Genomic DNA, 15,455 nt, shown 5'->3' on the forward strand with positions numbered 1-15,455 from the left:
TAATTTCTACTGGGAATGTCCATTTTAGATTTGATTATTTATTTCTTTTCATTCTCTCAAACAGCCCAGGTAAGCTATAGGTTTTCCGCCTTATATCCATAGTTTATTAAGGAAATAACTGTTACGGCCGTGGCCGTACCCCCAGAAGATTCCCTAGTGTTTCCTTGTGTTTCCCCTCCCCCGTGTTCCCAGTGATCCCCTGTCTGTCTCTCTCTCTGTGTATGTTTTGTTTGTGTGTGTATTGTCGTGGGCGTGGTCTCCCTTCCTCGTTCTCCTGGCTCCCGGCTCTGCTCATCCTGCACACCTGTCTGCAATCAGCTCATCACCTCTCCCAGTCTGCTCACCTGCCTCTCATCAGCTCATCTGCCTGCAGTGTATCTACCCCGGCTCTTCAACCATTCGTCGTCAGATTATTGTTTCAACCTCAGTGGTAGATACGCTTCAAGGCCAAATCTACACTGAACAAAAATATAAACGCAACACTTTTGGTTTTGCTCCCATTTTTCATGAGTTGAAATAAAAGATCTAAGACTTTTTCTATGCACACAAAAGGCTTATTTCTCTCAAATTTTGTTCACAAATTTGTTTAAATCCGTGTTAGTGAGCACTTCTCCTTTGCCAAGATAATCCATCCACCTGAAAGATGTGACATATCAAGATGCTGATTAAACAGCATGATTATTACACAGGTGTGCCTTGGGCTGGTCACAATAAAAGGCCACTCTAAAATGTGCAGTTTTATCTTGAAAAAAGACATTTATTAGGCTCTGAACTATGGATCTCACATGACTAGGGCTACAGATATGCATTTTTTGAAAACCAGTCAGTATCTGGTGTGACCACCATTTGCCTCATGCAGTGCGACACATCTCCTTCACATAGAGTTGATCAGGTTGTTGATTGTGGCCTGTGGAAAGTTGGTCCACTCCTCTTCAATGGCTGTGCCAAGTTGCTGGATGTTGGCAGGAATTGGAACACGCTGTTGTACACGCCGATCCAGAGCATCCCAAACATGCTCAGAGGGTGACATGTCTGGTGAGTATGCAGGCCATGCAAGAACTGGGATGTTTTCAGCATCCAGGAGTTGTGTACAGATCCTTGCAACATGGGGCCGTGCATTATCATGCTGCAACATGAGCTCTGGTGGACATTCCTGCAGTCAAAACTTGTGACATCTGTGGCATTGTGTTGTGTGATAAAAACTGCACATTTTAGAGTGGCCTTTCACTGTGACCAGCCCAAGGCACACCTGTGTAATAATCATGCTGTTTAATCAGCATCTTGATATGCCACACCTATCAGGTGGATGGATTATCTTGGCAAAGGAGAAGTGCTCACTAACACAGATTTAAACACATTTGTGAACAAAATTTGAGAGAAATAAGCCTTTTGTGTGCATAGAAAAAGTCTTTGATCTTTTATTTCAACTCATGAAAAATGGGAGCAAAAACAAAAGTGTTGCGTTTATATTTTTGTTCAGTATAGTTAGAAATTTGTCTCTTCATGTTTCCTGTGACTAACCAGCCTCTCTTGTACCCCAGGATCCTCACCCGCCTGCTTGTCTCCCTGCCTGTCTGCTAGCAACCTCCTAGCCTCCGAGCTCCCCCTGCCTGCCACGCTTCCCCTCATCCCACGCTCACGCCAAGCCCCGCTCCTCCCTACCATCACTCACCCCTGCTGCCACCGGATTCCCATTCCCTGCCATCAGCCCCTCATCCAGATCCTCCCTTACAATTAAACCTTTTCCTTTCCAACACCACCCTGTCCGTGTCCTGCGTTTGGGTCCCACCTGTGTTCATAAGAATAACACCTTGCTGTCTCCCCATCTCTTGTCTAAAAAAGCCGACTGCAGCGCTGTGAGGTATCGAGCGGAGAGCCAAGGTAATCAAACCCCACTCCAGCTAATCTCCCTTAACAACAACAACAAACACATTCCCTATTGAAACCCAAGAACCTGGATGTGCTTACTTTGGCCTTTCCTTCACACACACACACACACACTCGCACACACTACAGCGGCTTTAGAGAAAGAAATCATGTTCCACAGTTCTAAACCACGGCGAGTGAGAAATCCACTGCCCAGCCTGATAGGGTGTGATGGGACACACAAGACAGCGGGCCCCCCGTGGCTCTGTCGCAAATCATCCCTGTCTATCAAAAAGCAAGATAAGATTTTAAGGGAAAGCGCAGGGTCACGGCCCTCGTGTGGCCCTGGGTGCAGTGTGCAGAGGAGGCTGACGGACTGAAGGTCAGGGATTTTGTTTGGTTCCGCTTTGGCTTTTTTTTCTAATGTACAGCTGCTACCAAACAATCTCACAAGAAGCTGCCAGCCTTCTCTAAGAGCTAGTGCAATCCAAAAAGATTGTTTGGAGTGTGAAAACTCGTCTTGTGGGAAAACCACAATATTGAGCAATTACTCTTAGTCAAAAAAACTGCTATCCCAGTATGAGCGGTTGATGGTTGACATGAAAAGCAAACCGCAATCATATACACACACACAGACACACATGTACTGAATACATACACTCTGCAAATACGCACTAAAAAATAATGCTGAGCTTAGCTAAAACAATCAGTTTTCCCTTTGAGTTGGAACATGAGACATAATCAATGACGGAGCTGGAAGGCACACTTTGACAGCAAATGCAATTAATCATAGTCTAAGGACGACCATAGGCCATGTCTGCAGCTCCAAGTCATTTTAGTTTGTGGTGAGTGGAGCAATGCTCTGGCCTTCAACACTTTTCTTTGGGGGGCTCCAAAAAAACAAACAATAACTCATCAGTTTGAGCTGAATTTTAGCTTTGAATTTCAGGTTCTTCTGTGATGTTTACTATGACTCTAATAGCACCTAGGCCACTTTTGTGGACATAAAGGCACATTTTGTCCTCTGTAGACGATGGCTTTCCAATAATATAAACCTCATTTAGATATAAGAGTTCACACAAACGTCCCATTGATTTACAAAGGCAGTCTGGTAAGTTAGTCTGCTATTCGCTGTCAGCACAGCGGCTCCAGGCTGTACATCAGTACAATATCACAGATGAGAGACTTGGCTCTGTGGCTCCTCGCTTTAAGAGAGACAACGAGAGAGCAGTTCATGTTTCAACGCTGTAAAAATACCATGGTGTATTCCTCTGTATATTGAGCGCTATTCCCCATTTTATAACGAGATAAAAGCGAAAATCCCTAACAAGCTCCTGAAACTCCCTTCTTCTTTGTCTGTATTCTGAGGGCGTGCAGCGGAGGGAGCGGGGTCTCTTAACTGCGCTGTACGTGTCATGAAAGCGAATGGCTGAGTCTCGCCTCCCTATCGCTCGCTCTCTCTCGCTCTCTCTCTCTCTCTCTCTCTCTCTCTCTCCCTCCGTCTCTTAGGGGAAGCTTACCGGGCCGTGGCAGGTCAAAGAGTCATCGTCGGCGCGCTCGCACTGGGCGTCGCACTCCACACACACCGAGCCGTTGGCGTACTCCCGCATGTCCCTGAGAGAGGTGGGGGAAGAGGGAGGGAGGGATGTGGGTGGGGTAAAGAGAGAGGGAGAAGAGGGATAAGAGACAAGAGGAGGGGAGGAAAAACAATATTTGTGAGATAGGATGGTATGACCATAGATATATAAACTTTTATATATCTATATGGGTATGACGGCTTCGTGGCCCGAGGCGATCCGGAGCTACTGGAGTATTATAGATCCACGTGGGCGCCACCCGCACTCGCTCAAACCATAATAATCCACATTCATCCTCCTGTGAGCGCACTTTTAACAAGATATGTTAGCATCTGCTGAGATTGTGGATACGAGCCGAAAGGGCGAAGGTCAAGGCTGTGATGAACCTCATTCCTTCTGATCGAGTCATTTAACTCTTTGAGTTCAAAGGTTTTTATGTAAAAACACACCCATCCTTTCAGCCTAGATGACAGTGTGGTCCAAATTATTGTTGTTGTTATTTTGGTGTCTGTTATGGTCACCAGACTCTAAGAAGAAGACATTTACTGATGTCAAATCACAGGATTTCTGGTTATCGGAATCCTACAAATTCAAACAGTTATCTCTCACTGCCAACACATGAAATTGCCTAGTGCAGCTTTAATGAGGAGAATGTCATTTATAGTTATAGCCCATTTACTAGTCATCTTGCAATGCATGCCGTATGCAATAAAATTTTTCGTCAGTTTTAAAATACAAACTTTACTGGGTCAAACCTAGCTTGAAATTTACTGTTGTCCCGGCTAGCAAAGACACCACAAATAAGAAGACATGGATGTAACAATAAAGTTTGCAAGGCAACATGTTTTGAGGGATTATTTTGTAACGTAATGCGCGCACTGATATGGAAACGCACAACTCGGGCACAATGAAATAACGATAACACAGAAACTTTGACAAAACCAAATTAAGGCTTCATGTTTACTGTGATGGATTATCTAGCTGGGGCAATTTTCAAGTGTGTGGAAGCTGTTTTTCAGACAAAAATTAATAGCGGCAAATGGCTCCTTCTGTAGGGAGGAAAACGAGCCCCGATAACTCCAACTATGCTTACTGTGTGTCGACACTAGCAGGTATAATGTAAAGAAGAAGGGTCTAGATCACTGGCACAAACTTGAAAAAAAACCACGCTGGTATTATTGTTAAGCAATCAATAAATACATACATAGAATATGACAGAAATAGAGTAAAACAATGATCACACACTGATCGATAGAATATCAGCACAATACTCGACTCAGTCTATTTGGTCCTTGTCAGGTGAGGCTCTTCTACAATCTTCACAACACAGTATTTCATTTTCCAGAGGCCGCTCTATTAGGGCTTTTATTTTTGCAAAACTGAGTGAGAGTGGGCGAATGATCTTTCTGAATCGATAATGTCTGAATCAATTCACAGTTGCGGACGCCATTTCCACAGCGGAGGAGAGAGAAAGAGGGATAGAGGGAGAGAAGAATGAATCCATAGCGGATTGTCTGTCTCAATCTGCTGGTATGAGCAAATCGACAAATCAAAACTAAGGAGTGGATATTCCCAGCGATGGCAGCGGTGGGAATGGGCTTGTGCAGTGTGGAGGTGTTGGGGATGTGTTCCTCCCAATGCTTATTTTGGCGCTCAAGGTCAGTAGATGAAGTCATAGCATCAGTGAGCAGTGACAGAAACACACACAGACACACACACACCCCATTTACCTCCTGTTACACCCCCAAGCATTGTAGCTAATTAGCTCGTTGTAGTATCGATACCGTCGCTCTGTTGGTTCGACTCAAATAAAAGGCACTGTAACTGGGAGGGGTTCAACATTTTCAAAAATCAATTAAATTAAGTGGCTTGTTATTCCTTTTCTGCAATCCCCTAATAATAGTAAGGCGCCAGTGTGGCCTTGGAAAGTCATTAAATCTGACCACAGTGTGACTGTGTTGGCACTTTGCCTTTGTCACTACAGGACAAAGCGAATGGGCTTTTTGGGGGTACTTCTCTGTGGGACAGTGAGGGAGAACAGTGTGGTCCTTCTCTGTAATAGAAAAAAAAAACATTGTTGACGACCCAGTGGGATCTAAATCAAATTAGGATTAATTATGCTTTATCTGGCCTGCGTAAAGCCCGCCAGGCAGCAGGGGAGGTGAACCGTTGCCTGGGTGTGTGCTGGTTTAAACGGTATAGCATCTAGTAGTGTAGGTGAGGGGTCCCACTGCAGCATGTGACTCAGGCCACTGCATGATTTTATGTCCTACTATGTTCTGCTTTCCCTTTATTTCTCAAGACAACTACCAGCAAACTGTCAAACTGACTTTTTCAGAGGGCCAAAACAGAGATAGAACCTTAGAATTAAGTAAGGTCAACCTGGGTTTGGAAACTGGATGAATATAATTTAATGGTAAAATGCAATCAGTTTTGAAGCACATTAACACTAGATCGCATCACATTAAATCAATTTTGGCATATATCTGAATTTGAATGAGCTTAGAAAGACACCAACAGGGAAACTGCATTTTGTCTTTTTGTATTTTTGTCATTTCTTTTGTAAACAGAGTTTATGTTAACATCACAGCAAGCTATAAAAGAAAAGGTAAAGCCCAAGAATCATGTGCTATAATACAATAAATCCTCACTATGTAGATAAAGCCAGGCCAGACATATTGTCAATATCGAGTGAAAACCTATTTCCAAAATGTTTTTCAGGGACTAAGGGACTTGACAGCCTTGTTTTTAGCTTGACAACCATGCATTTTGAGTTCATCCAGTGAGAGTTTCATAAGCCTGCGATGTCCTGGGTTTTTCCTGTCTCTCTCTACTGCCAATGTCAAATAAAGACAAAAATACCAAAAAAAAAATATCTTAAATAAAAGGACATATGAGGTTTTCACATGACATCAGTGATTTTAAACAGACAGGGTGTTGCCATGCTCGAGGGGGGTGAGGGTGGGGTTGTGTCCTGTGAAAGTGAAGGCCTGTGTTAACTGGGTGATGGGTCAGTAGTACTGATGGTGCCGGTGGTGCTGGTGTGCAGGCGGACAGGTAGGCAGGGCGTGGCCCCGTGCGCAAGTAGTGACTGTGACACGCAGTGACACGCCTAGCCCCCCTGCCCTGACGGCACCTTCGGGTCCTCGCCATTCCTCTCCGAGGCGGTCGGCGAACAACAAGTAGGGGCACTGAACTTACCGGACACTCTGCAAGGCAAAACACCTACAGGGTTAGTCAGAAAACGGCATGGTTAGCGTGACAGTGTGGGCTGAGATGGGCTGGCGTTTTTTGCGGCATTACCACCTCCTTTTGATCAATTGCATGTTTCATAAACGATTCACAGCAGTGCAAACAATACCACCTATTTCAATAGATTTTTATAAATTAATTTATAAATTTTGTTTCAAAGAACGTGCTACAATCTGTCATGGGACATGATCATTGTCTTTGGAAACAATCCTCAGGGCTCTATTCTAGGCTCCATCTTATTCTTACACATGCTCCCTCTCAGTCATGTATCCACAAACTTGATGTGTCCCTCCATTGTTATGCAGATGACACAAAGCTATACGTCCCTTTAAAGTCAAGTGACCCCAATTGTTTTGACGCCTTTTTAGACATTGAGAGCTGCATGTCCAAGAACTTCCTACAACTAAACATCAAATCTGAAATTGTTCTTTTCAGTCCCCCTGGATCTTAAATGTTATCCATAGTAAACTGAGACTTTTGATTGCAGTTTAACGTTTGATGAGCAATCATACCAATGCACAACCTGCAATGCAATCCTCCACCTGAGGATTATTTGAAAACTAAACCATTCCTGTCCACAGCTGACTTGGATGAGGTCATTCATGCTTTAATTTCTCCTTAATTAGATTATTGTAACTCCCTTCACACCAACCTCACTCAATAGTCCCTCTCACTCCTGAAGCTTATCCAAAATGCTGCTGCAAAGGTTCTGCTAAATGTAGAGATCATATCACCCAAATCTGAGTCTCCCTGCACTGGTTACGTGTGAATCTATTTTACGGTATTGATTACTTTCAAAGCACAGTAAAGCCTCTTGCTACATTAACAAATCTTTAACTCCACAAGAGTCAGACCAAATGTTGAGTGCTGTACACTGTGATGTACAGTAGTTTGAGAGTGTACAGGTCTAGAGGAGTGAAGTGTCTCCCGCTGACTGAATGACCTGGATTTCCCTCTTGATCCCCAGGCGCTGTAGCAATAGCACCGTGAAAAACACATGCAGAGCACAATGTAGCTACTATCCATCATGGTGAGGGTAAGTTGGTAAAAATCTAGCCTGAAGGTAAACTCAAAATGTGTTCAAAAAGTTAAAACAGCCTGCAAACCTTTCTCCGTACCAGTACACAGGCTTTTACACGATAAGAGGCATCAATAGAGGGTCATTATTATGAACAAACCAAAAAAAATCCAATGAAGAAAAAGCAAAACCATTAAAACAAATACTATATAATATCGTTGGAACAGTACTGTACAAAGCAAAAATAACATCTTCCCCTCTACCTTATACTCTTCTGAAAAATGCAAAGTGTTCAACGTGGCGGTCATAATTGATGTGTAGATTATTCTGAAGCTCATATTAACGTGTGGTCTTTTCTTCTGTAGCCCACTTCAAACTGCTACCTCTGCAGTCCATGCACCAGGAGAGGTTCATTCACAGGTGTGTCTGGCTCAGTGTGTTGAATATGATCAGAAGGCAACAAAACTGAACTCTTACTGGAGGAAAAAGTAGGCTACCCCCTTGAGGAGCGTATGTTTGGATTTGTGCGTGCATGTACGCCAGTGGAAACAGTCCATTTGATTTCCCCTTGGCACTGACCCAGTGGTGTGTTTTTTTTTCCTGCGCTGATTGCCGGGTAAGATGTAGTATACACAGTTTGCCCTAACCTCATTCATCACACGGAAAGCACTCGTTGGTTATCATAGAGTCTTGAGAAACATTCCCTATTACTGCTGCTGTATCTGTGATTGACCGTGCTCAATGCTGCCAAGGGACTGGGAGGGCAAGGAAGGAACATGGTGATCTTTGAAATGAAATCATCCTGACCATGGCAAAGGTAGAGCAATTTAATTATTCAAAATTATGCTTTCTTTTCCCTTCAGGAAAATGCACTGCAATGCATGAACTGTACAGATCTTTCTATAGTTCTACTGATTTTGAAATGTGGGTCCCATGTCAATCTGAAAAACTGCTGAACTGTCCACTCTCTGAGGAAGATCTTGAAATGTTCCTTGACAAGTTCATCATTTGGAAAACTGTGTCTTTTTTCATGAGGTGTAATGAGTGAGTCTTGTGGCTTATTGGCATGTTTAAGGTGCATTATCAGATACCAACTACTGGATACATACCTAGGTAGCTTGTGACATTGATAAAGCAATAGCAACTGATAGCTAAAAGTCTAAAAATAAAAGATACCAAGCATCGGTCTGAAATATTAAATCCTATCAGTCCAGGAATTATGACCAACATGTCCCAAGAGCAACACTTTAGATGATTTTGGTATACCTGTCTCACTGAAATTACATTCTCAGCATGATAAAATCACACACACATACATGTTGGATATGTGACCAAAACATTATAAGTTCGCACATTTGCGGCCCCATGCAGCAGCAGGAGACTGAATGTTTTCAAGTTTGAAGGACTTCATTACCCAGAAAGTATGTAATGTGATAGCACTAAAGTGTGCACTCCTCCCTAACTTTCTACTTCTCAGTGGCTAGCAGAGGTGGAAATTGTAGGGCTAAAAAAACAATAAAAAAGTGGGTTCAAAGTTCAGCCACTGTTGGTGTCCAGCTTACTTTGGATGGAGGTCACTGCTGTTTAGAAAAAGAGAAAGTTTTATCTTTTGTTAATTTTGATAAGACTTCTTGCCAATGACCATACCCAACACTTGAAATTAATTTGGGCAAATAGGGTGAATATACAGGGTCTCAATTAGTGGGGATGAGACACTCTTCTCTGATTTAGGTTGTTAAAACAGGTTTAAATTAACTTGCCTAGTGCAGCTTTAATCAATTTCACGACATGGAGATTGAGCCAACGTTTCATAATATTTTATTACATCGTATATGAATGATGAACAATGGCAGTGTGTTATCCAACCATCCATCTATCCATCCATCCATCTCTATGCAGTCAGCCTGTCAGAGACAGCGTGTGTGTGCACAAGTTAACATGTCTGCCTGTGTGTGTGTGTGTGTGTGTGTGTGCGCCTAACTCACCCTTCATAAAGGTTGCAGGTATCCACACAAGTTCGTCCACGGCTGAAGAATCGACAGGAGAGGCACTGGTCAGGGCCGGGACCCCAGCACCCCGTATCAGAACACAGCGGGTCACACACCATATGCTCCGTGGCTGTTCAGTACACACACACACACACACACACACACACACACACACAAACACAAACAGAAAGACAGCATATGAGCAAAACAATATCATAAATTTATAAGCATGCCGTTGCACTCTGAAGACTCGGTTAGTGATGATGAATGAACTCTCGGGTGAAGTGGAAAAAGTCAAAGGCATATTCCGCACAATGCCAAAAATTAGCTGGATGAGATGAAAAATGTTGCCAAAAGAATCAGTTATTTATAAAAAGACACAGTGTGAAACAGGTGCATGTGCAAAAACACAAGAAAAGAAAGACAAGGGGTTAAACGAGCTAACATTGCAGTGCTCTTTTTACTGAAGGCCAATACAAAAATAAAAAAATAAAAATAATAAAGTATTCTGTGTTCTTGTCAGGGTGGAAAAGCCTCTGAAACAGCATTTAGACTATCATGGGACACTAAAACTCTCCACTGAAATCCAGAATAATGATACCAAAATAGGCAAAATTTTCTTCAGTTTGTAAAGCGGGATGCTGCTCTGCAACACCTGTTATGTAGATGTGGATGGGATTAAAATGGATGGGATGGGATTAAAATGACCATAAGAAGTCAAAGTTAACTTAAAATACAGTAGGTAATTGCAGCTGGAATTTTAACCAGGATGGCTGGAGAAAATAACTGAGATGTTCATCTCTGGATGGGATAAAACTCCTGGGGTCCTGAGGTAATAATTACTGTACCGACCGCCAGACCTTCCATGGCCGTCCAGAGAGGGCTTAAATTAGTAACTGAAAACAACCTTTTCCCAAGTTTGTTTGAAGCCAATTAATCAGCCACCTCTTCAACCTTCAACTACCCTTATCCATCAGTAAATGAGAGATACCTTGTCAAATGCTAATAGAGCGGTCTGTGTGCGCCACCAGGAATAGATAATGCCTGCCTCGTTGTGCATACAGTATTTCGAATCTCTTTGTTGGAGATGCATAATACCATGAGCCTCACGACCACACCTGAGTGTGAGCTACTCCCCACGGAAAACTCTTATTAAGATTTAAACAAGAACTTTGCTTTGAGCGGATTCTTAAGGATTTCCTTATAATGACTTGGTGAGTTATGACCGCCAGGAATGATTGGCGTAAGAGAAAGGGCAAATATCTTGAGCCTCGTGGTATAATGCACACACTGAAAGACAATGCAGCCTAATATAAGTATGTATAGCGAATGTCACCACTGAGCCACCACCTTATATTATCAGAAATCTCATACTAGAGTTTTGCTGCTTTGTTTTGAAACTTATTACATTCTTTAAAGCTGCACTAAGTAATTTCACACCAAGGCGGCTCCAAATGGCAGCTAGAGTAATCTTTTTCAATGTTGAGGAGTTAAATACACCTTCTTCTTCTTCTTCTTCTTCTTAGTGGCTGGGGGTTTTGGAGGTGATTAAGAGGTACAGAGGTTCATTGGTGAGTCCAGCTTTCTCTGGGCACTTGCTTACTGCTGTTGTAGTGTCACGATACTAGAATTTTGACTGCAATACCAACACTTAGTGTGATATCTAAAAATGTGATACTACTACAATACCATGACAAACAAGAAATACCATCAAGCAATGTGTTATCACACTTAATTTTTTTTATCTGCCTTCTTTTATCTGCCTTCTATTGATGTAAAGCACTTTGAGCTGCATGTTGTGTATGAAAGGTGCTATATAAATAAAGATTATGATTATGATTATTATTATTATTATTATTATTATTAATTTGGACAGCTCTGCAGCAACTTCTTCACTGGGGTTTTGATGTTGGTTGGGTGTCCGTCTTTGGCAGCTCTATAAAGGAAATGGTTCCATATTTCACTCCTGGCACCAGTTTTGCTAACCAGTTTAGGTGGACTGGGATCCAGTTCAAGACATGGCGGTCTGTTTGATGTTATTGAATGTTTCCAGCTGCTGACTGTCAAGAGCCAGACTGACGCTCTGTCTATTCCAATCACTCGTCTCCTTCTTCTTTTAGCTATTCCAGTCCACATGTATAGGATCTCTGGTAGTGACAGTGAAATTGAATTTCAGAATGCAGAACACATTTGGTGAGTATTGAATAACTGTATATACAATTCAATACTGAATTAAATTGATATTCATAGTATCAAAGTAGTATCGAAATCATCACTATGCTGTTTAGAAGATGTTCTCCCTGATGTTTTGATCGTTCCCTTCCTGTGGGCAGAGAATATATAATGCCTGGACCATCATTTAGTGGGGCTGTGATGATCAAAAAAAAAAGGTAATGCAGTTACAACCATCACACATGCTGTGAGAAACAAAACTAACCCCTAACTCATGACACTGTTATTCTGTTTGTACAGTCAATCGGTTTTTCAATATTTGACAGTCATTTGTGTGCTTTTCAAGGGTGGCATAGCTTGAAACTTTTATTTTGACAACGCCAAGCTCGAAATGGTCAGATGAATCATGCAAGTGAGAAGAACGCCTCTGTAATCTTTCTGCATACATTAGGTGCAGGCACATCTGTTTTAGCCCTATATAGTACTTTGGAAAAATAAGCGGGGATCTGGGAAGGATTCTTTGTTGCAGCCCCCGCAAATAAAATGTTATTGTTACATTAAATTTTGCATGTGTATACTTGTGTGTGTGTGTGTGGGCATGTGTCCTATACGCACGTGTATGGTTTCTATTCATGTACGGTGTATGTGTGTGTGTGTGTGTGTGTATACACCCACTGTGGAGCTGGCGAAGGAGGCAGCTGTGTTGCTTCATTACAATAATGCTGAGACAACAGTGACAAAGCACTAGTGGGACCCAGACAGCACCTGCAGATGCCATGCAGACTTAATGATTTGTTTAATGTAGACTTACATAGGCGAAAGTGGAAAATCAACCCGAAACTTCATCATCTCTACTTAAGGCTTTGGCTGGCTGGGCTGCATCTCAACACACTCTGAAACGCTGAATACTTGCAATTTTGGGGATTTTTTTTGGCATTACAATGCTCAAATATATAGATATTGAACACTGGCACCAAAGATTCTTTATTTGCTTCAATCCAAACATATCAGTATAGGCTTTCAAAAACCCATATCGATTGAACCTTAATACACACACACCTGTACATGCAGGTGTGTGTGTGTATGCAAATTCCACAACTTCTGTCGCTGGCTGTCTGGATAGTCATATAAAGCCATGATAAAAGATTCAATAAAACCTTTGATTCACATACGAACTTCTGGAAATAGTCGGTTTGGATTTGTTCAGGATTGCATTTAGGTTACAGACAATATTGCGGTGAACAATCTGTATGCTGTTTTCTGTGTTTCTGCCTCTCTGTCTCTCATGTACAGCAGGCAGAGTTCATATTGCACCATAACACTCCATTAGATGTACTATATGTCCTGCTCTCTCTTTGAGTCTAGATGTCTCTGCCAGTACCGCTCTCTCTTTTGTCCTCCCTCAGCACTGTGTTCTCCAAAGGTTGCTGTATCTGAGAGCATTATGGTGACAAAGTGATAGTGCTGAAGTAACATGGTGAGAGCACTGCAGATCCGTTGGGAGCAGTTATCATCCCATATGTGTCTGAAGTGATTTCCCCCTCGTTGGCAGATTTGAAACAGCCTGTACGCCGGCCTACTTCTCTGTGAAGCCTTCCACTCCTCTCCTCTTCTCGTCTTTATAGCTATGAACACAGTTGTGAACGGTCCCCCGCTGTCTTTGAGGTCCTGGCCAGATGTAAGCCAGGGGGCATGCCTGTGTTGCAGCCACAGTCATGTCCGGAATGCTTGAAAAATCAGACAGAAAGAAAGAGAAGGATGCAGACATAGGGAGAGGACAGACAACGAGGAGTCCTCATAAGGGCGGAGCATGAAAGCGGTGCCTTTCGCGAGAGACAAAAGCACCTCTGTTGGGTTTCCAGCGCTGTAGGTAAGCTGACCAGGCAGAGGGAAAGATGAGGAGAGGGAGGGAGAGAAGGAGGGAGGAAAAAGGAAAGGGACAAACAAGGGAGGAGGAGTTGGGATGTTTCTTTAACCATGCAGCACATGGTAAGATCCAAAAGATGCTGACTTGAGAGGTTTCTGACCCCTTTGAGTCCCATGGGAGACAGGAGAGGATGCTGATGATGATGATGACATATATGCATCACAGGTTCCCACAGAAAGATAGAAGGAAGGAAAGAAAGAAAGAAAGAAAGCATTGGCCAGCACCAATCACACTCTTGCATCATACCCACACAAGCAAGAATGAAAGAAAGAAAGAAAGAATAAATAATGGAGAATGAATGGGGAGCATGGAAGTGAATGAATGACAAAAGAAAAGATAAACAATAAACAAAAGAAAAAAGAAAAAGGAAGAAACACAAAAGGGGGAAAATGAATGTAAGAACAGAAGAGGAAGGAGAGGAGGAAGAAAGAAACAAAACCGACACAAGGAAAGCCACACAGAGAGAGAGAGAGAGAGAGAGAGAGAGAGAGAGAGAGAGAGAGAGAGAGAGAGAGAGAGACTACGAAAGAGAGAATGAATAAAAGAATAAACAAAAGAGTACATGAAACAAAACAAAAAGAATGAATGAACAAACGAACAACAATCAGTCTGTGGAACGTGGCGATGGTGAGCAAATGAAAGGAGTTGGGCCGTGGTGTAGATGGGACTCTAGTGCCGCCTCCTCCCTCCCTGCTCCCCTTTCTCCTCTATCAAAGGCGGCATTGAACACCAAGCAGGGCGTCCATTGAAAAGACTAATGAGTGTAGGCAGGCAGCTGGGGGAGATGATCCCTGTCCACCTTTTTGGGCCGTGGCGGGCGGGGGGTCAGCGCAACAGAAGGGGGAGGGGGGTTCTTAGTGATGATCTTCACAGCACAACAAACTGCCCTCCACCTCGCCTTTACACTCTTAACAAAACAGGTGTGATATATTAGAAGAAAATGGTCCGTTAGCCCTACAGTATTTGCTACTATTAAGCAGTGGTTCAAAAAGTTGGGTGTTACATGTATCTCCAAACCAACTGGGTAGTATTCTTATTGTCAGCATTAACAGCCTCTAGGCTATGTTTAATATTAGTAATATGTAACATTATGCTTCATATCCTTAGTGGTGCATTTTTGACGGTCAATTTGTTTATGCTAGCTGTGTCTTTCTAGCTAACTACTAGCTAACTAGCTGAATAAAACTGGCTGGTTACAACTACTATTGTTAAAACTGGTTGCCTTGGCTATAAGTTACACAATTCAAACATTAGTAATATGCTAACATTATGCTTCATATCCTTAGTGGTGCATTTTTGACAGTCAAATTGTTTGTGTTAGCTGTGACTTCTAGCTAACACCAGCTGATTAAAACTACGACTACCTGGTTAAAACCACTACTAGCTGGTTAAAACTGTTACCTTAAAACTGGTTGCCTTGGCTACAAGTTACACAATTCAAACTTGTTGGTTTGGTGATAAATGTTAACAGCATGAAGTAGCTGACTGCTAACATTAGCTAACATTATGGATCAACATCATGGATGTTCCCTTCCCTCCAGTCGCTGTAACCTTTTCTTGTGACCTTCTCCAGCTCTGCACATACACGTACAGTGTTGACAGTTTTATAATTGAATACTAAATCAGCAAAAATCATTCTATCTTATCAAATTGGG

At 42.5% G+C, this 15,455-nt stretch overlaps 1 protein-coding gene across 1 annotated transcript in view; it reads right to left on the bottom strand.

Annotated features, from left to right (window-relative positions):
* LOC139664384 (receptor tyrosine-protein kinase erbB-4-like) overlaps window positions 1-15,455 on the bottom strand; it is a 109,505-nt gene that overhangs the window by 79,061 nt on the left and 14,989 nt on the right. Inside the window, exons 7-8 of the mRNA XM_071543186.1 lie at window positions 9,699-9,831; window positions 3,387-3,480 (exon numbers count right to left, since the gene is read on the bottom strand). Coding sequence (XP_071399287.1) covers window positions 3,387-3,480; window positions 9,699-9,831 — 227 coding nt within the window. The remainder of the gene's footprint in view (window positions 1-3,386; window positions 3,481-9,698; window positions 9,832-15,455) is intronic.

The sequence above is a fragment of the Centroberyx affinis genome, unplaced genomic scaffold (genome assembly GCF_046629955.1).
Source record: "Centroberyx affinis isolate AG114_WGS23_722 - 3 ecotype Tasmania unplaced genomic scaffold, CSIRO-AGI_Caff_v1 ptg004262l_1, whole genome shotgun sequence".
Classification (NCBI taxonomy): Eukaryota; Metazoa; Chordata; class Actinopteri; order Beryciformes; family Berycidae; genus Centroberyx; species Centroberyx affinis.